Here is a 25,425-nt window from a genome sequence, read left to right as displayed (position 1 = left end):
CTGGAATTATTATTTATCTGTAGCCTCCAAACAGGCTTCGTGCCTCATGAATGGTGAAAGACAACAGTCATCCCTCTGCAAAAAGGTGGGCCATCTACAGACCCTGGAAACTACAGAACCCTAAATCTCACTAGTCTTATATGTACAGCCATGAAAAGAATCATCAATGGAGATGATCAGTAGAGAAATAGTAAACCTCCAGACACTGGAACCAACCCAGTTTGGTTTCATCAAGGGCATATTATGCCTACACAACCTGGTGGACTTCTTTGAGAAGGTCATCAAAGCAATGGATGAGGGCAAAATTGTTCACACTGCCTACCTTGACCTGGCCAAGGCATTTGACACAATACCCCACTTGGGCATTGTTGACAAACTTAAGACATTAAGTACAAACCCGTATGTGACCCAGTGGATAGCCAACTGGCTCACAGACAGAACCCAGGAAGTTAGAATTGCAGAGTCCACCTCTATAAAGAGGCCAGTCACAAGTGGAGTCCCTAAGAGATTCGTCCTTGGACCGCACCTTTTTGGCATTTACTTCTCAAAAGTCAAGGACAATGTCACTGGTCTCTGGCTGACTAAATTTGCAGATGATTGCAAATTAGGAGCTGTCATTGAATCTCACACTGACACAAATGTTCTCCAGGAGGGGATGACACAGACAAACAACTGGCGTCAGAACCATGGACTAAAACTAAATGCCAAGAAATGCATAATAATATCCTCTGGGAAGTCATCCATCCCTAATAACTATCATATTGATAACGCACCGCTTAGAGTTGACCCAGTAGTCAGGGACTTAGGGACACACATAGATAGTAATCTAGTCTTTGAGCATCATGTGTCTACAGTGGTGAGGAAATCATTCTATGTTGCACAACTTATAAACAAAGGTATGGCATCTAAGTCCAAGGAAGTCATTGTTCCACTGTATTTGACATTCATCAGAACTACCATTGAGTACAATGCCCCCTTTGGTATGCACCTAACCAGGCATATCCAACAATTGGAATGTCCACAGAGTTTCCTCACTAAAAGAACACAGGGTGTAAGTAAAATATCCTATGCAGACCGTCCCAAGGCCCTATCCCTGTATTCTGTCTCCTACAGGCTTTTGAGGGGAGATCTGTTCTTGGCATACAGGACATTGTCAGACCCCACTCTGATGGACCTCCTGCATATCCACAAAATAAACAGCACAAGAATTACTCATTCTAAAGACTTAAACCTTGGCTGTGATATAAATATGACCTGCTGGTGAGATAGGTATGTATCCCAGAGACTACCCCATCTGTAGAACAGGCTCCCCATCCATGTGAAGCAGAGTTTCTCCCTAACCCAATTCAAGTGCAACTTAGACAATTGGATGGGAAACTAGAAATTCATCCCTGGTTTGGCACCTATGTCTCTAATGGACACAGGTAACCTGTAAATGGTTCATCTCCTAGGCTCATGCTTACACTTATCAAGGGTATCAGAACTTGTCAGAGATTAGGGATGCATGGCTAAGCTTAAAAAGGCCCTTGTGGTCATTAGCCTAGTAAACACCTATGAACCTATAGAAGTAATGTAAATCAAGTGAAGACAAGAGAACCCAGTTAAATATAATGCAGTGCAATATAACAGACTAAATCCATTAAGGTGTAACAGGTTAAAACTTAAGAGAAAAATCAGCACTCCAAACGAAGAAATGAGTATGATATGTGTTTATGTATACACCAACACCCCCCCCCTTTCTCAGCAAGCAGACTAATACACAGTAACAGAGTTACCTGTGTATGCAGTCAAGGCCTTCACTGGAAAAGGCAGGAAGATGTTCGCCTGTGGCCCTGGAACAGACCATTGTACAAAAATCACTTGAAGGCACCTATTGAAAAGTCTACACTGTGACTACCATGGACCAAAATAGCAATGCTTTAAGGGTTGGATCATGCATGTACACCGGGTTAACTGCTATCGTATATGAAAGAAAAATATTTCCAAAATAATATGTAAAGAGATATGGACAACCCTGTTGGGTACAGAAACCCACACATACAACACAGCATCTAAATCTGGTGAAGCATTGGGGGAACTCACTTTATACCCCGTTCCAGATATGCTATTTTTGTGACTGTTTGATAATGGAATTTAGTGCATCCCACATCTGTGTTAGGAGTCAGACCTGAGTAGCTCTTCAGTTAGTGGCCTGAAAATCAACAATTATGTCTTCTTAATATGACGATGCAAGCCAATAAGCTACCTTGACCAGAATAGTCAATAACTGTACTGATATCAACAGTAACCTGTACTCCCAGTACTCCAAGGCTTTTACCAGTATGCCACTATTTTGTCACTGTCCAAACACGGCTAGCATTTGTTTTCTTGTAGTGTCCATGAGGATAACAGTCTTCTTCTTATTGTTATCTTTGCACAATTTGAAGTTTGCACTATTTGAAGATCCAACCAGACATGCCCAGCCTTGTGTACTGGGTGCTGACATGATATACAATGAATGGTTTTATCTCAATAATTTCCTGTTGCAACCACATGTGACAGACTATCAGCAATTCTGGTCTGTATGTGCATTTGGTGAATATAATTACATAAAAGGCACATTATTCTGTCCAAGACATTTATCAGGAACCAAGACTGGCGTCCCATCTCTACAAGGTTATGTGTAGTACCTTTCCAAGTAAAAGTCACCTCCAAAGAATGTGACATTAATATGTGGTGCAGACTATATAATAAGGTATTACTGAGTCATGTGTGATGTGATGCAGAAAAGTTTTCAGACATCTTTAATCAGCCAAGTGTCTGACATTACAGTATTTTGTCATTTTGGTATACAGCATCAGGTATTGCCTGTAGCTGTTGGAAAAGAAAAAAGTCAGTAGTGACAGTTCCAGCAGCACCAGCATCAGCAACAGTGAATTCATAGTTACAGTGTTACCATCCCATGCTACCATGACATCATATGCTACCATGACATCCCATGCTACTACCATGACATCCAATGCTCCCATACTAACATGACATCTTATGCTACCATGACATCCCATGCATCCCATGCTACTACCATGACAACCCATACATCCCATGCTACTACCAGGACATCCCATGCTCCTATGCTAACATGACATTTTGTGCTACAGTGACATCCCATGCATCCCATGCTACTACCATGACATCCCATGCTCCCATGGCATCCTATGCTACTGTTACATCCCATGCTAACTTGACATCTTATACTACCATGACATCTTATATTACAATGACATCCCATGCATCCCATGCTACCATGACATCTCATACATCCCATGCGACCATGACATCCCATGCAACCGTGACATCCCATGCATTCCATCCTACCATGACATCCCATGCATCCCATACTACCACGGCATCTTATGCTACCATTAGATCCCATGCTACTTTGACATCTTATGCTACCATATCTTATATTACCATGACATCCCATGCATCCCATGGTACCAAGAAATCCCGTGCTACCATGTCATCCCATGCACCCATGACATTTCATGCATCCCATGCTACCGTAACATTCCATGCTACCATGACATCCCATGCATCCCATGCTACTGTGACATTCTATGCATCCCATGCTACCATGGCATCCTATCCTGATCTATAACGCTGATCAGTGCACTTATAAAGGACACAGATTTTCTACTGAGAATGCTGTGACCTTCTGAGTTAAGCAAGTCTTCAGAACAAGGTAGTTTGAGAAAAGACTCCATGATATCAGTAAGGTACGGACAAGGGAAGCAGACCAACATGTAATGTTTTGCTTTCCCCTTGAAACCATTATTGAGTTTTTTAATAGTTTACTAACCAGTGATACAGGAGAATGTGTCAGCTGATACTTGAGTTTATGTGCTCAAGTTCAGTTTGGATCATTAGATCAGGAGTTAGACCTGAATAAATGCAGCAGCAAAGCTTTCCCCATATACAGCTTCTTCTAAGGATTTCATTATAGTGGTAAAGGTGTCCATCAATATAGCACATTAGCGCTAGTGTCTACATCGGCTGTCTCAGCATATCACTATAATACATGCATACTGATAAATTGCTTCTTTTTTTCTGATTTGCAATATGCTAAGCATAATTCCAAGTGACAACCTCCACAGATCCCTGAATACACATGGAATATTTTCCCTAGGTGAATCTGCTACAACAGTTCTGTGATGTTCAGTGTATGACTAAAGTGGATGAATACTATATGGGCATCAGAAAGCAAATGTTCCTCACAAGTGAGGCTGTTTGACAGCAAGATAAGACTGTATGTAAGGTACAGTGCTGTAACTGTACACAATGTTCACATTTAATCAATGCTGCTCTGCTATATAACTTATAAACTGTATTTTTGTCATATAGGAAGTATTCTGAAGCACCTAAAACAGAACTACATACCTCATTGTACATTTTTCTTGAAGCAAATCTTGATGTTACTGTAAGGACTACACGTGTCAGGTATGTAGAACCTAGGGAAAATCTGAAGAAAATAAAGACATGAGAATTAAAAAAGTTTAGCCTGCATACTTTCTTCGCCTTCCTTAATTTATATTTATTTAAATTAATTTATAATGACGCTCAACTTGTTATCCTTAAAAATCAAACAGCCATAGCAAATGGAGAGAAAGATGATTTTCTTATTTTATACTGTGATACATATTTTTTTATTTGACAACCAGTTTTGTGAGCTGGTCCTTAAGGATGGTTTTCAATCACTCTGCTGAAAAAAAAGAATGTGCAATATAAGGTCACGCTGAATACCTTTCCAAAATGCATGCAAACACAAATTCTGTTATTCTTTCAACTTACTAAGTTTATAAAAGCAATATTTAAAATCTATCCTTATTAGTGGGCCTTCGTCCGACCATTATTTTAGGCTTTGTCCAGATTTCTTGCGCTAAGAAGTTGAAAAGTATGCTCAGCAGGTATGATCACTGAAATAAAATTTCGAGTATATATCAAAAATTAAAAAAAAAAATAATAGCAGTTGACCCAACTTTACTAGTCAGGCTTAATACTAAGGCTGTTGAAGAAGCTAGTTAACAAGACAGGTGTTAAGTGACTCTAAAAATAGAGAGATGTATCTAGTAGTGAAGCAATAGTGGACCAAAAGGGGAATTATGATTCACAAGTTGCATACTAAAAGCAGAGAAGTGAAATCAGTCTGTTACTTAAGTTAATATTGAATTCCAGGGTGTGAGACCATAAAAGCAATCTGGCTTCCAAAATGTAGTTTCTAAGCAGGATAGTAAGCTTGATTTAATGCAGCACAGTTTACTAAAGACAGTGTTGTGGTTCAGTAAAACAAATGGACTGAAAAAAATAAATAAAAACTCCAGTTATATATATTCATTTTAAGACAGTCAAATGCAGGAAATACATTTCTAAAATGAGTAGGAATAAGGTTTCCTATTTCTAAGAAAAAAACTTTGATAGGCATGTAATGCAGAGACTGAATATAAAAGCCACAGAATATATTAAGGTTTAACATATCTTAGAAGATATGGGCAAATCCTATATCAATACCTTATTGAATAATGGATGTTTATCAAGAGGTATTCATGTACAGATATTGCCAGATAAAAAACAGGTCCACCACATCATGGCAGAAAATGAAGCTAATGTGAAGCAAGGCCTCCCAAAAATGGCCATTTTTTTGTTATGCTCATTAAATGTGGCTTTGCTAAGTGAACATAAACTAAGTAAATAAAAAAAAATAAAAAGTCAGCTATCAGAACTGTGGCAGAAGTTGCAATAACTTGTAGTTTTACTTTCTTCTCACTGCATTTATAGAAATGAAAAATAAACAAAAAGGAATGCAATTTTTTAAGCATCTGTGTCTGCATCTGTGTGTGTGTGTGCGTGTGTGCGTGTGTGCGTGTGTGCGTGTGTGTGTGTGTGTGTGTGTGTGTGTGTGTGTGTGTGTGTGTGTGTGTGTGTGTGTGTACCTGAGCAGCCACGTGCTCTGGATTGTGTGGAATGCTCAGCATTTGTGATTAATTTAACCCACTATTACGCAGTTCTGCATTGAACAGTAATGGCTCCCCTTTGCTATTTTTGACTGGCTTGTATAGCTCAATTAAAGCCAGTCAGCATCACGGTATACAACCCAATCAAGTTTCTGTTCCTGTTGCAAAGGGAGCAAATCAGGAGGCACAAAATGTGGCCAATCGCATGCCACTACTAGTTTTCGCCCCACTGTAATACTTTCAAAAAGGATATTGTAGGGCCCAAAAAGAATAACACATTGAGAGTTATGGCTGTCTTTATCTGATTGCAAGCTATCCTGATTGGTAGTTACTGCACTGTTTGAATGTTCGTAGGGTTCATTTGTTATGATTGTGGGTAAGAGGGATGGGGTACAGAGACGGGACAGGGAGGCACCGGTTGAACAGGAGTTGCTGTGGGAGTGCATTTCATCAGGTACAGTGACTGTACACCAGGTCACTAACTTGATGGAAAGAGCTTTCAAAAGGGCTGCTATTTGTTTCACTTGATTTGGGAATCGGGATGGTCGTGGTGGTGCTGCTGTTGCTGGGAGCTATACTTCTGCCTTCTTCCTGATTGCATTTGGGGGTTGTGAACTACTGAATTTATGGAGCTGCAGATGCTTTGTTTCCTTATTGGTCAGAGGTAAGTGACTGAATGTTCAGAGTGTAGGAGTGATTAAACATTGTCTCACATAGGAGTAGAGTTCCAGATTTTTTGCATAATAGATAGATTCTTGCCTTTTTGTCTGTTGCTCATAAAATTTGTGGTTTTCTGGCAAATCAGTGAGTATTAAAATTCTGACATAGATTTGAGTTTCAGACTTCATATCCTTCAGGAAATGCATGCTAACAAATTATGTTATTCAAGCAACTTGCTAAGTTTATAAGAGCAATTCTCTGTTCACATTCTCTATTTTGTCAATGTTTCAAGATAATAATAATTTTAAGTGTCCCCTGATTACTTCTGGATTTGTCCCAGATTCTTTGAGAGCTAGGCTGATCACATTTGGCGAAAAGGTGGTGCATTACATTTAATAAATAATTATGGACTGCTTTTATTTCAGAAAGTTTATATTATTTCACATTCACTTATTCTACCAATGTCTCCAAGTAATGGTAGCAATATTTTAAACATGTCTGCTCTGATGTCCCTTTTTGGATGAGTTAACTGTTTTTATTTGGGAGAAGATATGGAGGGGTTGGAAAAGCAGGTGCTAAAGAAAAATTTTTAATAGTTGCCCTTGTATATTGTTGTGTAATGATTTTCTACTGAGTATATTGCATTTTATCAATGGTTTCTGCTGACTTTATTTACTGACGTGTCTATTAAATCTTAGCAAATGTACAGTATTTGCTAACTTAATACTTCTGGCAAAAAGCCTACTTCAACCAGTCCTCATGGAAATGGTGTGTTTTCACGCAGTGCGAAAAAAGGGTGTTCTGCAGTTTGACTGTTTGTCACAGATTGCTAGGGTGTGTGTTCCACATTGGCCTCTTAAATCAAGGATAGTTGAGATGCTTTGAGGGGGTGTAATCCCTTGTTCTGTATGAATTTTTTTTCATTTTCATTCATTTGATCTCAGGTATATTCAGTCAAGAAAGTGACTGTTTTGCTGTGTATATTTGTGTGTGTGTGTGTGTGTGTGTGTGTGTGTGTGTGTGTGTGTGTGTGTGTGTGTGTGTGTGTGTGTGTGTGTTATATTTGTTGCAAGCAGCTTGCTACAGTCGCGGAGTAGCAGCAATTTTTTTGTTTATGTTTGTTTTTTGTTTTTAGCTTCTCAAACTGTCAGGGGTGGAAGTGCAGTTATCAGCATTGTTTGCAGTCACAGCTGAAACATAGTAATTTGTACTTGTTTCTTTTTGTTTTTGGTCTTCGTTCAAGGTAAACACATTTTGGGTAAACAGCTCAGAGCTAAGGGGTGACACCAGGTCGGACAACTGCCCAGAGTGCCAGATAAGCTACCTACAGATCCTGAGCTTTTACAGTCTGAAGTAAGTTTGTTCTAGAGAATTTTCTAAAGACAATCTCATTTGATAGTAGGGTAGTACCACTAGGCCTGACAGAAAAGATGATTGATATGCAGTCATTGATGAAGAGGTGCAGAGTGGGGTAGAGGTGGGAGCTAGTTTGTTAAGAACCAAGCCAAGGAACCTGTTAATGGGTAGTTGATAATGCGTAGCATACCTCTCAACTGCCTGGATTTTCATTGAATATCCAGACGTTTAAATCATAGTTTTGCTGTGTTCCTCATAAAATTTGTCATTTTCTGGCAAATCACTGAGGATTGAAGTCACTAAATAATGACATACATTAGAGTTTCAGACTTCATAGCCTTCAGAAAAAATGCATGATAACACAGATCCTGTTACTCTGTCAACTTTCTAAGTTATAAGAGCAATTATTAAAATATTTTCTTATTTTTGGGCCTTTGTTCCCACCCCATATTATTTTAGGCTTTGTCCAGATTTCTTGCACTAAGAGATTGAGAGGTATAGTCGGTAGTTTTGCAATGTTTTCCAGGGTATTGGTGTTAACAAAATCTAAGAAACACTGAGCATATATAGTTGAGAGGTATAAGCATGCCAGTCAATGCTTGGGTAATTGACATCCCTAACAAGAAGGAATACAGTTTTATATTTAACATCCTCAATGGTATAAAGGTAATTCCATGATCTTTGTGAGGACATTGATTGGGATCTGTAGCCAGTAATGGAGTAATATTTGTATTTGTTAAGGGTGATCTGGATTGCAAAGTTAGGGTCTTGGCTATTTTGACATGAGGTGATGGCTGTTTCTGACAAATATGGATACTCATTTGCAGTTTTCTAAGGGTCTAAGGGTGTGATAGGCCTCAAGTTCTGGCCCCTTTATATTTAGAGTCTTAGGATAGAGTAGTGCTCCCATGATGTGGCTTGAATTCATGCTTGTGTTTGTTACATAGGAATGTCTAGTAGGAAAGTTCTGCCAAAACAAGGCATTATAAGAACAGCAAATGCTTTAGGTAGTATGTAGAAGCTTTGGTATGTGAGCAGTAAGCCATCCCTGGTAAAACAGTTAGTCTCATCTACCCTCTCATCCCAGGCTGCTGGATTTCATTGAATGACATGAACTACTTAGCTAATTGCTAAAGCCAATTATCTTGCCTTGGTAGCTAAGCATCATTTTTTGAGAAAGCAAGACACTACTCAACACCAGTATCTTTCCTGCCTCTAACACATATATATATAGTGAATTCAGCCATAAGTTCAACATGGATCCTGTCACTTGACAAGCAGCTTACAGCCAGCCTGTTCTTGTCCAACCTACTGAGTGTGGGGTCTGTATGCCTAACAATAGTCACCTATGATGGAAACCTTATGAGCTTAGGCCTGCCTTTCTGATGACTCTTTAGGAATCTGTGTGGACTTGCAATATGTGTGAGTGTAGAAGGAGTAGGTGTGCTGGAACATGGAGTCCTTTAGAATGTTGTCTAGGCAGCTTTGGCAGTTTTTTTCTTAACAGCCTTAGCATAAGATAATAAAATAGTGCCTTCCCAGTAGACACCATTACGTGTAACTGAAAGGACATACTGTTACTTCCAACCTTATCTTGGGCCTGCAAACTCTCACAAGCCACCATGATTAAATTATGACATCCCCTTGTTTGAAGGTCAGATAAGCCCATTGCATCCCCTATGGCTAAAGATACACTGTACTCACAGGAACCTTGTTAACACAGCCATGAGCAGGCAGGAGTAATACCAATGTGGTACACTTTTCCGTCACTGGAAAAGTGAAAGTTTTAATTGAAATACCACAAACCTCTGCAAATTAAAACAGATACTTCTTGGAAATACTTTTTACACAACAGCTATTGCTGAATCATGTCTGTTGAATGTCTTTGGAATGGAATGTCTTTGGATGCTTTGCCAGAGATGGCCTGCATCTGTCACCCCTGGGATTCTGGATACTGGTCAAGGCTCTTGCCACCCCTACAGTGCTTTTTTTAGGCAATGTCCTGATGACAAAGCTACCACCATAACAGCTACAAGCAAATGCAATCTGAGGGTTATGCTACTCAATGCTAGAAGTCTAAATCTCAAGACGCACTTGCTCGAAGCACTCCTTAAAATGGAGAACATCGACATTTGTGCAGTAAAAGAGACCTGGTTCAAGGCTCCGGAGAACACCCCTGCACTAACAGGCTATAATTCATACCACACATTTTGGCCCCAGAACTCGGACGAAGTCCTAAAGGAGGAGGTGTCTCCATATTCATAAAGGATGTGCACACCTCCAGACTAGTAGCCCAGCATATTGCATCAGAGATACTTCATAGGTTCATAGGTTCATTGGTAGGTACTAGGCTATTGGCCTGAGGACCTACGTAAGCGTAGCCAACAAGGTTCCCTGGCTTACGCCACCCAAGAAAGTTATTTTCTTGTGCCACTGTTGAGCAGAGACAGAGAAGTGATCCCCGGGGTGTATTTCCTATTTCCCATCCACTCATCAAGATTTTTCTTGAAGAATGCTAATGAAGAACTTTGTTTGACATAGATGGGTAGCCTGTTACAGAGTATGGGATATCTCTGGGACAGGAATCTATTGCTCCAGCATGTCCTGTTTATTGTGGTGACAAGATTTAGGTCCCTAGACCATGTAGCTCAGAGAGATTGAGATTTCTTTAGGTGAAGCCTAACAACAGTTCTTGGTTTAACATAGCTTTATATGTTAGGCAGAGATCACCTTGGAGTAGGCGATATGGTACGGAGTAAAGCTGGAGTTTTTTTGAGACGGTCAGTGTAGGGCATCTGTTTGAGGCCAGTAATCCTCTTTGTGAGGTAATTCTGTGGCATTTCCAGCTGCTGCAGATGTCTTGTGAGGTACATTCCAAAATGGGCATTGTACTCTATAATGGGTCTAATGAATGTCAAGTAGAGGGGAACAATGACCTCTTTTTTCCTGGATGAGAACCCTTTTATTATGAGGTGTGCCATGTAGAAGGACTTCCTGACTATTGTGGCGATGTGACTATCAAAGGACAGACTACTGTCCACCTGGGTCCCAAGGTCTCTTATCACACATTCGGTAGTCTATGTAGTAGTTCATGGGTACAGAGTTTTTACCAAAGGGGGATGACAATGCACTTTTTGGCACTGAGCTTGAGGCCATGGCTCTGACATCAGGCATCTGTCTCAGCGAGGCACTTCTGTAGGATTTCCACATCATCTGGGGACTCGACTATGGCTCCTAGTTTGCAGTCATCTGCGAACTTCATTAGGCAGAGGCCTTTTGTGTTAGCCTGTACTTCAGAGAAGTAGATACCAAACAGGAGAGGTCCCAGGACTGAACCCTGTGGTACTCCACTTGTCACTGATTTGAGGTCAGATTTAGAGTGTGCAACTTTTACAGTGTGAGTTCTGTTAGTGATCCAGTTGGCAACCCATCTTGTGATGTAGGGATTTACACCTAGTTTAGAGAGTTTAGCTATAATTCCAGAATGGGGGATGGTGTCGAAATCCTTGGCGAGGTCAAGCTAGGCTGTGTGAACCACCTTACCCTCATCTATGGCTTTGGTGACTGCCTCAAAGAAGTCGATCAGGTTCAGGAGGCATGATCTGTTTTTTACAAACCCGAACTGAGTGGGATCCAGAGTTTGGAGGTTACCAATGTCTTTGTTTATGAGATGATATGTTCCATGGCCTTGCAGACCAGGCTTGTCAGGCTAATAGGGTGATAATTCCTGAGATCAGTGGTGGCTCCCCCTTTGTGGAGTGGGATAACTGTTGCTGTACACTATTCAGTGGGCACAAAGCCTAATGTGCAGCTATGATTGAACATGGTACTTAGGTGGGGAGCCAGTTCATTCTGAAGTTCATGCAAAATGCAGCCTGAGATGTTGTCTGGTCCCATGGATGCCGTGTTTTTGGCTTTAGAGAGTGCAGCTTTTACCTGCGTAGTTGTGATTACACCTCAGGTAAAACTAACATTAGGTAAGATTGCAATCCAGGTTGTAGCCTGCTATAGATCCTCCACCATGTCCCAAGACTCCCACTCCACATTTCTGAGCACCCTGGAAAATATTAAGGTTTAACCCAACACCCTCATACTGGGGGATTTCAATTACCCCTCCATCAACTGGGAAAACTACTCAAGTACCAATACACGTGCCCAACGTTTCCTGGAATTCATTAATTCCAACATCCTGGACCAACTCATTCGTACCCCCACTAGGGGCAACAACATCCTTGACCTTGTTATTACTAACATGGGAAACCATTGCTCTACACCATCAGTAAACTCCTCCTTGGTCAGATCTCACCACAAGCTAATCACCATGGATATCCAATCCATATCCTAGCCACACACACCCCCCAAAGATAACCACTGTGAAAAACTTCTCTAAAGTAAACTTTGGCTTTCTAAAAACAGAAGTGGCTAACTTCACGACACCTATGCAAACGGAAAATGGGTGCATAACCACTGAATCATACTCCTATGCACTGTATGATCATGTACACAAATGCATGGAATGGGCCATACCCAACAGAACCAAGAAGCTTTCCTCCAAAATAAGGAAGCCAATCTGGTGGTCCCTACCATAAACAAATTCTACAACAGAAGGAAGAAACTATTGCAGAAAAATGTGAAGTCCCAAGACTGGAAAAACTCTCTTGCTAGCCTCAATAAAAAACTGAGATCCCTCATCAAATCCTGTAAAGCCAGCTAGGAAATTAAAATGGCAGCAGATACCAAAGACAACCACAAAGCCTTCTATGGTTATGTCAAGAATCTCTATGGCAATACTCAGATCTGCTCTGAGCTACAGTACAATGGTAACTCCTATACCTAGCCAACTGACATTGCCAATATACTGGCTGACGGGTTCAATGCAAACTTCACCCCCCTTTCACCCCCTAAAGGGCCAATCATAATACCAGAGGAATGCCAAGTGCCCAATATTACTGCTGCACAGGTTAAAACTACATTGTCCAAGACCAAGAATACAGCTTCCATGGGACCTGATAATATCCCTGGCTGTGTTCTACATGAATTACAAAGTGAACTGGCACCACATCTGAGTGATCTGTTCAGTCATAGCCTCACTTCAGGCTTTGTCCCTACTGAATGGTGTACTGCTACGGTCATCCCACTCCACAAAGGGAGAGTGACTACAGACCCTGGGAACTACCGCCCCATTAGCCTGATGAGTCTTGGTTGTAAGGCTATGGAGTGCATCATTATGGACCTTATTAATGGGGACATTAGGAATCTCCAAACTCTAGACCCCATGCAATTTCGATTTGTGAAGGGTAGATTGTGCCTGCTCAACCTAGTAGACTTCTTCGAGACTGTCACCAGAGCTGTGGATGAAGGCAAGGTAGTTCACACAGCCTACCTTGATCTGGCCAAGGCCTTCAATACCATTCCTCACTCAGGGATCAGATAGACTCACTAAATGAAGCATAAACCCCTACGTCACAAGGTGGGTTACAAGCTGGCTCACTGATAGAACCCACACTGTGAAAGTAGTGGATTCCAAGTCTGACTACCGACCAGTCACAAGTGGTGTCCCACAGAGATCGGTCTTGGGTCCTCTTCTGTTTGTCATCTACTTCTCTGAAATCCAGGCCAACACAAAGGGACTCTGGCTAACTAAGTTTGCTGATGATTGCAAACTGGGAGCCATTATTGACTCTCCAAGAGATATAGACATTCTTCAAAAAGGCCTCACTGAGGCCAATGGCTAGTGTCAGAACCATGGCCATAAACTCAATAACAAAAAATGCATTGTCATTCCCTTTGGGAAGAACATGATGCCCGTGAACTAACACATCAATAGTAGTCCACTAAACACTGAATGTGTAAAAAGAGATCCGGGAACACAGGTTGATAGCAACCTCTCCTTTGACAACCACGTTGCCACTGTGGTCAGAAAATCCTTCTATGTGGCACATCTCATTACTAAGTCTCCCTCTACTCTTCCCTCATTAGACCTATTATAGAGTACAATGCCCCATTTGGCATATACCTCACTAGACACCTACAACAACTGGAAAGACCACAAAAATACTTCACTAAGAGGATCTTAGGACTTAAACACATGCCCTATGTGGACAGACTCAAAAAAACTCAAGCTTTACTCTGTCTCATATTGCCTACTTAGAGGTGATCTCTGCTAGACCTACAAAGTCATGTCTGACCCAGCACTGTTAGATATGCTACATCTAAAAAAATTCCAATCCCTCCTTACAACAGACTCCAGAGATCTCAACCTCATTACCTCAATCAACAGAACATGCTGGAAGGACAGGTTCTTAACCCAGAGACTGCCCATGCTCTGAAACAGACTTCCCATACATGTCAAACAGAGCACCTCACTAGCCCTCTTCAAGAGAAATCTTGACTAGTGGATGGGAAATAGAAAATTCACCCCGGGGATCACTTCAGTGGCCCTGCTTGATAGGGGCACTGGAAACTAATGCCGGATGGCACAATGCCATGAAATGCTTTGGGCTAGGCTTGTAAAGACTCCAGGGCCATTAGCCTGGTACACACCTATGAACCTATGAATGGGTTTTCAGGAAGATATTTAAGTTACACAGCTCATGTCTTAACTTACTTGCAATTCATAATATAATATACTATATGGAATATTTAAATTCCTTGTAATTTGCCTTTGATTTATATGGCTATTCTGGAGTGTTGTTTATAATCTGGTCTTATGAAGACTTCCATTTCCATTTGATACTATTAATATGGATTTCAGTATATTTTAGGGGAAACATTGTGGAGAGGCCAGTTCTTCATGGAACTTGTATTAAGAGGAAGAACTATGTCTTGGCCACATGACTTTTTTGCTATTCCTGCTGTTATGGAACATTACTATGGCTCTAACTGTTTTAACTCAGGGTTTCTAAATACAGTGGCTAATACGTTATAGAAACTTGACTGCAAAACTTAAAAATGGATGGGGACTGGAATATCACTGATTGGTTCAAGTATTAAGATATCTTAAGGAAGCACAATCTGCTAATGCCTTGAGGAAATACTCAATACTACATCACCTGACAAACAGTTACTTTCAATATGTATTGTTCTGCACTATGAAACCTTATATTGTAAATTTTTCTTATTCGTGTATGACATATTACTAATATCTGTTGTACGAGTCTTTTAAGAGCTAGGAATTTGTCTACTGTGAAAATGTTTTGTTACATGTTAATTGTATCTTATGTGGAGCTTTTCTCCCCAGGCCTCAGCTGAAAAAGGGCTACTCAGCTCAGTCAGACATTCCCGGTCAACAAATGTAAAATATATAAATAAAATAAAGTGAGAATGGGAGGGAATTCTGTCTTCTTTTGGATCTTTTCAGTATTCAGACAGAAAACTGTACACATTCTGGAGTCCAGCTCCACAGTTATCATATATGTCTCCACTGAACTGATTTACCAGAAGGTAAGCATCCCTTTTTGAGCTATTAATGCCAATATTTATCCCAAGATATTCTAGGTGTTGTGCCTACTTTTACTTGATAAATGTTTCTGAGTGGTCTTGATAGTAGCTTCGACTGGTGGCTTTCCACTCATCTTTTATCAGAGAGAGAGGTGTGCTGATGTCACTAGTCATGTAGAGCTTTCTTTCATTGTGTGGGTATAAGACTAACTTATTCTAAATGCACTAAAATAAAGCCTTGTAAGGGGAATGCCTAAACCTCTGTACCTCTTAACACAAGAAATCTGGACTAAGCCAAAAATAATGGTGAGACAAATGCCCAAAAATAGGGAGAAATTTTAAATATTGCTCTTATAAACTTTGAACGCTGCTATAATAAAATGTTTTGTGATAGCATGCATTTTCTGACAGGTATGAAGTCTGAAACTCAAATGTATGTCATTATTTATTGAATTCAGTCCTCACCAATTTGTCAGCAAACCATACATTTTATAAGGAAAAGACCAAAAATATGAGGCAAAAATCTAGACATTCTCGGAAAATGTAGATAGCTGAGAGGTATAGTTGTCCACAAGGCTGAGTTTTATAAACATTCTTTTTCTAATATGAATGATAACATTGACAGTATGTACCTGTAGCTGGACCACCAGGACAGTTTATCTGTCTTGTAAAACAGAGATGAAAGGATGTCAACAAAACAAGTGAAACTATTTTTGCCCAAATCGGATGCAACCTCCCGAATTACAGTGTGTTGTTCCAGGTGTTACGACAGGTTGTTGTTGTTGTAACCATTTGAAATGTCAGGACCCACTATAGTAAGTCCCACAATGATGAGAGTGAATGGCTGAAAAACAGACTAATATATATTAACTCCAAAATGGTTCTTTATTCGAATATTCCCATTTCATCGAGGTACGGTGATCTCAGAATTAGCATATATAAGTTCGGGGATATGGAGGTTTGCCCTCTTGTAAAAAAGGAAAATTAAATGAGAAGAACAATGTTCAATAGTAAGTCTTCTCCTGCATTTTCCGTGTTGTTTTCAGGATGTTGGCACTCAGAATTACGAGTGCCAATATTTAAATAGAGAGCTGTTTTAATTTATATTAAAATTGCAACAAAGAAAATAGAACTCTGACCATCGCGTAAAACAATTTAACATTAAATTGTTTAATGTGACTCAGAATTCCTTTTTCTTTGTTGTTTTACTTGATTTTATTGGGTACCGTCTAGCTGCTTGAGTTGGTTTGTTTTTATTGTTTTATTGAAATTTCACTAGAGTGGGAAGCCTTGTATCTCCAGGTCGGTCCTACCCTGTTATATTCCACTAAGTAAAGTAACAAAGGAAATGACTAGGTATTTTTCTTCATGTAATCATAACCTCCACCACAAAAGAAAAAAAAGTAGAAATATGGACCACCTGAAAGAGGCCAAGATATCATAGACATAGCAATAGTGCAGGATAACAGGGTGAAAGCTTATCATAAACTGGGAGAAAGGTCAAAGGTGAACTGGAGGTCTGTGGGCAGACGTAGAGCTGAGCAAGCAATATAGATTATGTAAAAACAGAGCACTGAGGACTATGGGTAAATGTTGAGACTTCTCAACCTCTTAGAGCAAGAAATCTGGACAAAGACATAAATGAAAGTGGGACAAAGACCCAAAAATACAGACAGTTTTTAAATATTTCCCTTATAAACTTAGAAAGTTGATAGAATAACAGGCTTTGCTTTAGCGTGAATTTTCTGAAGGGTATGAAATCTGAAATTCAAATGTCTGTCATCATATTCAAGCTTCAGTCTTTAATGATTTGCCACTAATTTTCCAGAGAACCACAATTTTATGAAAAACGGACCAAAAATATGAGCAAAAATCTGGACATTCTGCAAAAATCAGTAGAGTTGAGAGGTATGGAGTAGAGCTTGAAAATGAAAAAAAGAAGTGATGTAGATGCATTGGAATGTGCATTTAGGAATTCCAACAAAAAAAGGAAGGGCATCCAACAACTTGAATATAGTCACAGTACATGAATGGTGATATCATATGACTGAAGTTTCAAAACTTCGAAATTCATATGATCAAGACCACATGCCAGAAGTTTTGAAACATCAAATGTTTTGAATGGAGATTGCAGTACGGCATGGATTGGGAAATTTACCCTTTTCTTCACTGTGGTGTGATCTCGGAATTGGTATATTGAATTTGCAGTGGTTGTGGGAGGTGCAGAGGGGCTTCAGACTTCACATCTATCAGAAAATGCATGTTATCACTAAACATAAAAAAAGTTTTTATTTTTTTTCTTTTATGATCAATGTTTCAAAACTTCAATCATATGGTCTTGATCATATGAATTTCAAAGTTTTGAAACTTCAATCTTATGATAAGGATCCGAAAGGAAACAAGTAGAAGGCAAGAAAGTATCTGAGGGCAGCAGAAGTCAATGATGATTTATAAGAGGGGTGTCAAACAGTGAAACAAAATTCTTTAAGTATGACTTAGAAAGAAAGGAGAGACAGACCTATTGAGTAGTGTACCACTGTACAAAGCAAATATTTAAGGATGTCACATCATGAAGTAATGGGGAATCAGAGCTGTAATAGTCAGGGGACAGAGCCTGCATATCAAACTGTGATATAATAGTCAGGGAACAGTGCCTACATATCTAACAGAGATGTAATAATCAGGGGACAGTGCCTGCATACCTAACAGAGATGTAATAATCAGGGGACAGTGCCTGCATACCTAACAGAGATGTAACAGTTAGGGGACAGTGCCTGCATACCAAATAGAGATGTAATAGTGAGGGGAACAATGCTTAAATACCATACAGAGATGTAATACTCAGGGGACAGCGCTTGCATACCAAACAAGATATATCATAGTCAGGGGACAGTGCCTGCATATCTAACAGAGATATCAGAGTCAGGGGACAGTGTCTGCATACCAAACAAAGATGTAATAGTCAGGGGACAGTGCGTGCATACCAAACAGAAAATCATAGTCAGGGGACAGTGCCTGCATATCTAACAGAGATATCATAGTCAGGGGACAGTGCCTTCATATCACAGAGATATCATAGTCAGGGGACAATGCCTAGATACCAAACAAAGATGTAATACTCAAGGGAGAGTACATGCATAACTAACAGAGATGTAATAGTGAGGAGATAGTGCCTGCATACCTACAGAAATATCATAGTCAAGGGACAGCGCCTGCATACCATACAGAGATGTAATAGTCAGGGTACAGTGCCTGCTTACCTAACAGAGATATCATAGTCAAGAGACAGTGTCTGCATACCATACAGAGATGTAATAGTCAGGGTACAGTGCCTGTTTACCTAACAGAGATATCCTAGTTAGGGGACAGTGCCTGCATACCTAACAGAGATGTAATAGTCAGGAGACAGTGCCTGCATACCAAACAGAGATGTAATAGGCAGGGTACAGTGCCTGCATTCCAATCAGCGATGTAATAGGCAGGGTACAGTGCTTGCTTACCTAACAGAGATATCATAATCAGGGGACAGTGCCTGCATTCGTAACAGAGATGTAATAGTCAGGAGACAGTGCCTGCATACCAAACAGAGATGTAATAGGCAGGGGTACAGTGCCTGCTTACCAGGCAAAGGGCTGTATAGGAAAACAGGGCAATAGTTGTAATTACGTAACCAGTGCTATGCAACCAGATGTCAGATGATAGGAATAGTGGTATAGAACTGAACACAGCTGACATGATAGACATCAAAGCTAAAGGAAGCAAGTGTGGCTAATTTAATGTATGCCCTGGTTCACAATGCAGTGAAATATAGCTACAGCTAATGTCTGGCCACAACAAGAAGGGCAGCACAGCATGCCAGTCAAAGAGCAATGGCAAACCTGTTCAGCATGTAAATGAGGGAGGGACGAGGTAAAAAGGACAGGAGGAAAAGGAAGAACAGCAAGCCAATATAGGCTACTTAGAGAAAGCGCTGAACTAAAGTGCATTCAGTACAGAAAAGTAGATTAAATAATCCAGGAACTCTCGATCATGGTCCCTAACATTGAGTGTCGAAGGCATCTGTCCCCTTTGAACCACTCTTGCTACACTACTGTATTCAGAAAATGATTTAAAGGAATGTCTTGAAAATGTAATGGCCTAGTATAGATAACAATTAGTTATAATAGAGAGGACCAAAATGATGGGGCATTCCTTAGATCCCAAAGTTCTAACAAGTTTGCAAGAATGCATTCTGACTACTCAAAACACTCAGTTACAGTTGACTTATTTTACTAGTTATTAATGTACTTCTGGAACAAAGAAATACTTGGATAACATTACCAGCAAAGATGATATACATCATTTTCCTTATTTAAATATGAGGAAAAAGAATACAGATTGCTGGTCTGAAGGCAACCTCTTTCATTAGAGTGAATATTTTATTAATTGGGACAAAGTGCAAAGTTACTCTTTCAAAGCTATTTATTCCATTTTTAATTATTTACATGTAATTTATTATTCCACAATGCTGACTTACTTTTTGACAAGCTTATCCCAGTTGTACTTGATGAAAAGCCACCCTAATACAACTCCTCTACGTGAGCAGCAAACTTGTTTCAGGATAGTTCGGAAATCCTGTGATTTGATATTTTGGTTTATTAGGGAAGCTTTCAGCAACCTGCATATAAACAAAAGTCCTTATTACAAGATATTCTGGGGTGCAACTAAAGATTTTATGTTAGCAGTCACCTGTGACTTTGTTACTTTTATATGACCCAGAAGTATAATTTTTACATCATTTTCATGTTTCAGGTGTTATGCTGGGCACAACATATTTAATGGCATAGATAAGTAGAGAACTTCTGCATCTAGTATTATTAAAGATATACATTTGTTAAGGCAATATGAACTGTAGTATGTGTCAAGCTTTTGCCAACCTTTTATAGTCTGCAGCTCTTCCTTCATTTAATTAAATATATTCAGTCATTTTTATGTGGTAATAAGTCCTTTCATGGATAGGTTTTTACACTCTGCACCACCTAAATTAAAATAACTAACTCAGAGGTCACAAGACATCAGGTTAAACTGCAAACATTTTTGATGGGAGCCTCCTCAGACAGACGTGACAGACTGGACCACGCTGAAATGAATCTGTTACGTAAACAGGCTTCAACCACAGCACACCTTAGTATCACTTTTGAGCAAAAGCAGTCCAGAAATAAGGGGTGTGCACCATAAAGAAATTATTGCAATTTATTCACAATCAATTTAAATTAACAACATCAAAGTTCACAAGTAGTTTTTTTATCACCTCTATTTCTAAATTCATCTATATGTTTTTAGGCACAGCAATTGCATTCCTGAAATAGGTTTGCCATAGTCTGTGCTTTCTTTTCGTTAAGTCCAGGTGTGTCACAAGATCCTGATGACTAAGAAAGAGGCAGCAGACAGCAAGGAATCATAGCCAAGGTAAAGGGCATCCTACACTCACACAGTCATTGCATAACAATCTACAGGCACATGATGCAATGTGTATTTAGCAGTATCTTAGTTTGAATCCTAGTTATCTGTTACAGTTTAACCTGCCTTACAACCATGTCCTAATAGAAATGTTAAGAGGCAGCAGCTCTATTAATATACCATCTCATTCTGACTCATCCATTACCTTTCCACATAGCTGTTGTTAACAACTAGTTGAAAATGCAAACCTGTACATCATTAGGTAAATACAGTGATAGTGATGTATTACATTGTTGTGTCTTTTATCTCCCTAACCACCTACTGTTAACATATAGACCAAGCAGACTGATGATTACTCCTTTTCAGAGACATCATTAAAAGCAATACTAGGGCAATAAAGAACACAGCACTAAACTGATGGATTGGAATGGGTTTATCAGGAGTTTATCATTTAGATTAATCAGATCTTATCAGGAATTGATAATTTGATATAGGATGTGTCTACAAATACAGACATTTAGTACCTCAAATAATGTCAAAAATGTAAAGAAACTGAAAGCTGCGGGTGTTACAGAAACCATTCTGAATGTTCATATTCCGCTTAGGGTTCAAATTTCACTGATTCTTCAAATAATTCTATATGTGCATCTTTGGTGAGCATATATTTGAACTGATTTCAAAACATAACAGCAGCTTATCACATGATCAGCAAAGAAATGTTGATATCCATTTTGAATAGAAAGTGAGTAGCAAACTGCATACCAGCCTCACAGTATTTGCTTTACCCGCATATCACTCTTCTGTCTACGTGGGTTTTTTCAATGTGCTCCATTTTCCTTGCCAGCTTAAAGATATGCAGTAGGTAAACTGGTAATCCTCCAAATTGTCTGCAGGTGTAACTATATGTCTGCATAGGAACATAGGAGGTAATTGGCTAATGGCCTCAGGGCTCTTACAAGCCTAGCCAAGTTCAAGCCATGTTCCCAAGGGTGTCTGGTTCAAGCAGACACTAAAATCAGCACCTATTTCCCCTGTCCAAGAGGGACACAGGTGGAACCTCTGGGGTGAGTTTCCAGTTACCCATCTAATCATCCAAATTACGCTTAAATAGGGCCAGCGAGGGGCGTTATTTAACATGAATAGAAAGCTTGTTCCAAAGGTGAAGCAACCTCTGTGAGACAAATCTGTCTCTCCAGCAAGTTCTGTTGATGTCACATACCAGGTTATGGTCCTTTGAGCGAGTGATCTGTGTGCCATTTGACCTGCAAATGTGCAGCATTTCCATTTAATCTGGGTTAGAGATTTGTCTATACACAAGACGCAGGTAATGTCTGAGCAGTCTGTACAACACAGAGTAAAGTGAAAATGATTTCAGTCTGTCCACATAAAACAGATCTTGAAGACCCTGAATTTTCTTTGTGAGGAACCTTTGTGGTCTCTTCAATTGCTGCAGGTGTTTGGAAAGGAACATACCAAAGGGAGCGTTGTACTCTATTATTGGCCTAATGAAGGAAGAGTACAAGGGGGTTATAACCTCTTTTTTCTGGTGGCAATGCCCTTACTTATGAGATGAGCAATATAAAATGCCCTTCTTACCACTATGGAGATATGGTGATCAAAGTTAAGGCTGCTGTCAACCTATGTGCCCAGATCTCTCACCACTGACTGTGTACTTAGGGTATTGCTATTGATGTAGCAGTTTTCAAGAACATCACCCTTGCTGAAGAGAATGATAATGCATTTTTTTTGTATTAAGTTTAAGACCATGACTTTTGCACCAGTCATTATTCTGCATAAGAACTTCTTGCAGAATGTTGATAACGCTGGGGGTTTCAGTGATCATTTCCAGTTTGCAGTCATCAGCAAACTTTGTCAGCTACAGTCCTTTAGTTTTAGCCTGTACTTTGGAGAAGTAGATTCTGAACAGTACGGGTCCTAGAACTGATCCCTGTGGAACAGCACTGGTTAGGGGTCTGCTGAGTTCTATCAGTGAGGCAGCCAGTTTGCAACTCACCTGACAATATATGGGTTGATATCCAGCTGGGTGAGTTTATTAATGATGCCTGAGTGGGGGATAGTGTCAAAAGCCTTGGCTACATCTAGGTAGGCCGTATACACAGATCTGTCTTCATCTAGGACTTTGGTGACTGTCTTGAAGAAGTCCACCAAGTTTAACAGGCACGAGCTTCCCTTGACAAAACCAAACTGGGTGGGGTTGAGTGTTAGGAGATTTCCTATATCTTTGTTAATAAGGTCCATGATGATTTGTTCCATGGTCTTGCAAATCAGGCTGGTCAGGCTAATGGATCTGTAGTTCCCCTGAGTCCATGGATGCACCTCCTTTGTGCAAAGTGTTGACGGTAGCTGTTTTCCATTCTGCTGGAATGAAGCCAGTGCTTAGGCTTTGATTGAAAAGCGTGCCCAATGGTGATGCTAATTCCTGTTTTACCCTATATAGAACACAGCCCGGGAATTTGTCTGGTCCCATACAGGCCATGATTTTGGCCTTGAATAGGGCATTTAAGACCTACTCCTTGGAGATACTAGGTGTGAGACAGGTGTTAGGGATGCTTTGAGGTATGTGTGGAATGGACTGGCAAGTGAAGTTTTCACTGAAACTGTCAGTCAGCAGGTTAGCTATATTCACAGGTTCTGTATACTTAGTGTCATTAAGTACGAGTTCAGTACAAATCTGGGCCTTACCTTTGAGGTTACGGATGTTACTAAAGAATGCCTTGTGGTTGTCCTTATTTAGGGAGGCTAATTTGGATTCATAGCTATCAATGGAGGACTTCACTAGAAGTCTAATTTTCTTGTTTAAGTTGAGGAGGGAGTGTTTCCAGTTTTGAGACCATTTTTTCCTACACTTAGACAGCAATTTCTTTCTCCTGTTGTATAGCCTATTAATGGCAGTTGTCCACCAGGCAGGTTTGTTTTTCCTTGACGATCTTGCTTTAGTTTTATCAGGTATGGCAGAGTCAATACAATTGTACAGGTGCTCATATAAAGCATTGGTGTATAACTCAGTATAGGTGTCTGTTCCATCAGTGGGGGAACGGGCTATGAAGCTATTTATGCTGTCATGTAAGAGGTTGTAATTAGCCTTGGAGAAGTTTTTTAATCTAGTTGTTGCTAAGGTCTTGTGTTATAGTTTCTTATCGCGAGACTGATTTATGGTCAGATCTCACCAGGGATGGCCGCACACTGGGGGTGGTGCAGTTGTCCCCCATGTTGGTGAGCACCTGAAAAAGGATGTTTGAGCCCTTGTGGGTGTATCAACCAGCTGGTCTAGGCATTGGAGTTAACAAAGTCCAGAAACCTTTGGCCAAGTGAGTTAGACCAGGTATAATTTACCCAGTCGATGGTAATTAAAGTCACCCAAAGCCAGAGTGCTTGGTTGTATCTTGTTTGGCCCAAATAGATCCATGTAGACTGAGTGGATGTCCTGATTCATGTAGGGGGTTCTATAGCTGGCAATAACCTGAAGAGGGGTCTTACCTACAGTCAATTGCACCTGAAGTAATTCAAAGGAATCATGCTGTTTAACCAATCTAGAGGTATATTTATCTTTAATGAATATTGATACACCACCTCCTTTAGTTCTCATGCCTTCAGTTTGTGGTCTGAACATGTGGAAGGAAATGTAACCTGGTATAGCTGGGGTGCTCTCTGCAGCCTTAAACCAGGCCTCATTGACTCCTCAAATGTCAGCATCTTCCAAGGTGAGAACTGCTTCCAGTGAGTGAGTTTCTGGTTTGGACTCCTAGCATTTAGCAGCATAACCTTGATGTTGTTTTTAGAGGTTATTTTTACATCAAGATTTTTGTTCTTGTGACATTGCATAAAAAAGGCACTATGGTGGTAGCAAGAGCCTTAGCCAGTAACCGAAATCCCAGAGGTGACAGATGATGACCATCTCTGGCAAAGCATTGAGGTCTGTTGACCATGTCACCCCAGGCTGATGGATACTGCTTCCCCTTTGAATGACACCACAAACTAAGTCATTTGTGAAATTCAATCATTTTGTGCTTGTATTGAACTATCATCCTAGGCAAAGGTAAAATGCTGCCATTTTTCACAAGATGTATTAAAACTATTAGAAAACAGCAACTGTTACAATTAGACATCATATCCAGTGCAGTCTTACATTGTTGCAATAAACTCAACATTGCTCAGCCCTCATTAGGAAAGTCATTGAATATAATGCTCCCTTTGGCATGTATCTGTCCAGACACATGCAACAACTGGAAAACCCACAGAGATACCTTACTAAAGTCCTAAACAACATGAACTGCATGGATTGACTCAAAGCTCTGTCACTATTCTTGGTATTCTACAGATTGTTAAGAGGTGACCTGTGTCTGGCACACAAGGCATCCTCCGACCCATTACTGATAGATTTACTGCACATCAGGAGGTCAAATGGCATCAGAAATACTCAGTCTAGGGATCTAAACCTCTTCTGTAACATCAGCAGAATGGTTTGGACAGACAGAAGATACTGCAGCTATGGAACAGACTGCCCAGCCACATAAAGCAGAAT

The 25,425-nt window shown here is 40.1% G+C and overlaps 1 protein-coding gene across 1 annotated transcript in view; it reads right to left on the bottom strand.

Annotated features, from left to right (window-relative positions):
* The window catches only part of LOC122806900 (endoplasmic reticulum aminopeptidase 1-like), a 447,374-nt gene that overhangs the window by 69,220 nt on the left and 352,729 nt on the right, over positions 1 to 25,425 (bottom strand). Inside the window, exons 16-17 of the mRNA XM_044077704.1 lie at positions 19,960 to 20,100; positions 4,417 to 4,498 (exon numbers count right to left, since the gene is read on the bottom strand). Coding sequence (XP_043933639.1) covers positions 4,417 to 4,498; positions 19,960 to 20,100 — 223 coding nt within the window. The remainder of the gene's footprint in view (positions 1 to 4,416; positions 4,499 to 19,959; positions 20,101 to 25,425) is intronic.

This window comes from Protopterus annectens, chromosome 7.part0 (genome assembly GCF_019279795.1).
Source record: "Protopterus annectens isolate FY-2018-M chromosome 7.part0, PAN1.0, whole genome shotgun sequence".
NCBI lineage: Eukaryota > Metazoa > Chordata > Ceratodontiformes > Protopteridae > Protopterus > Protopterus annectens.
This window is presented reverse-complemented; position numbering and strand designations above follow the sequence as displayed.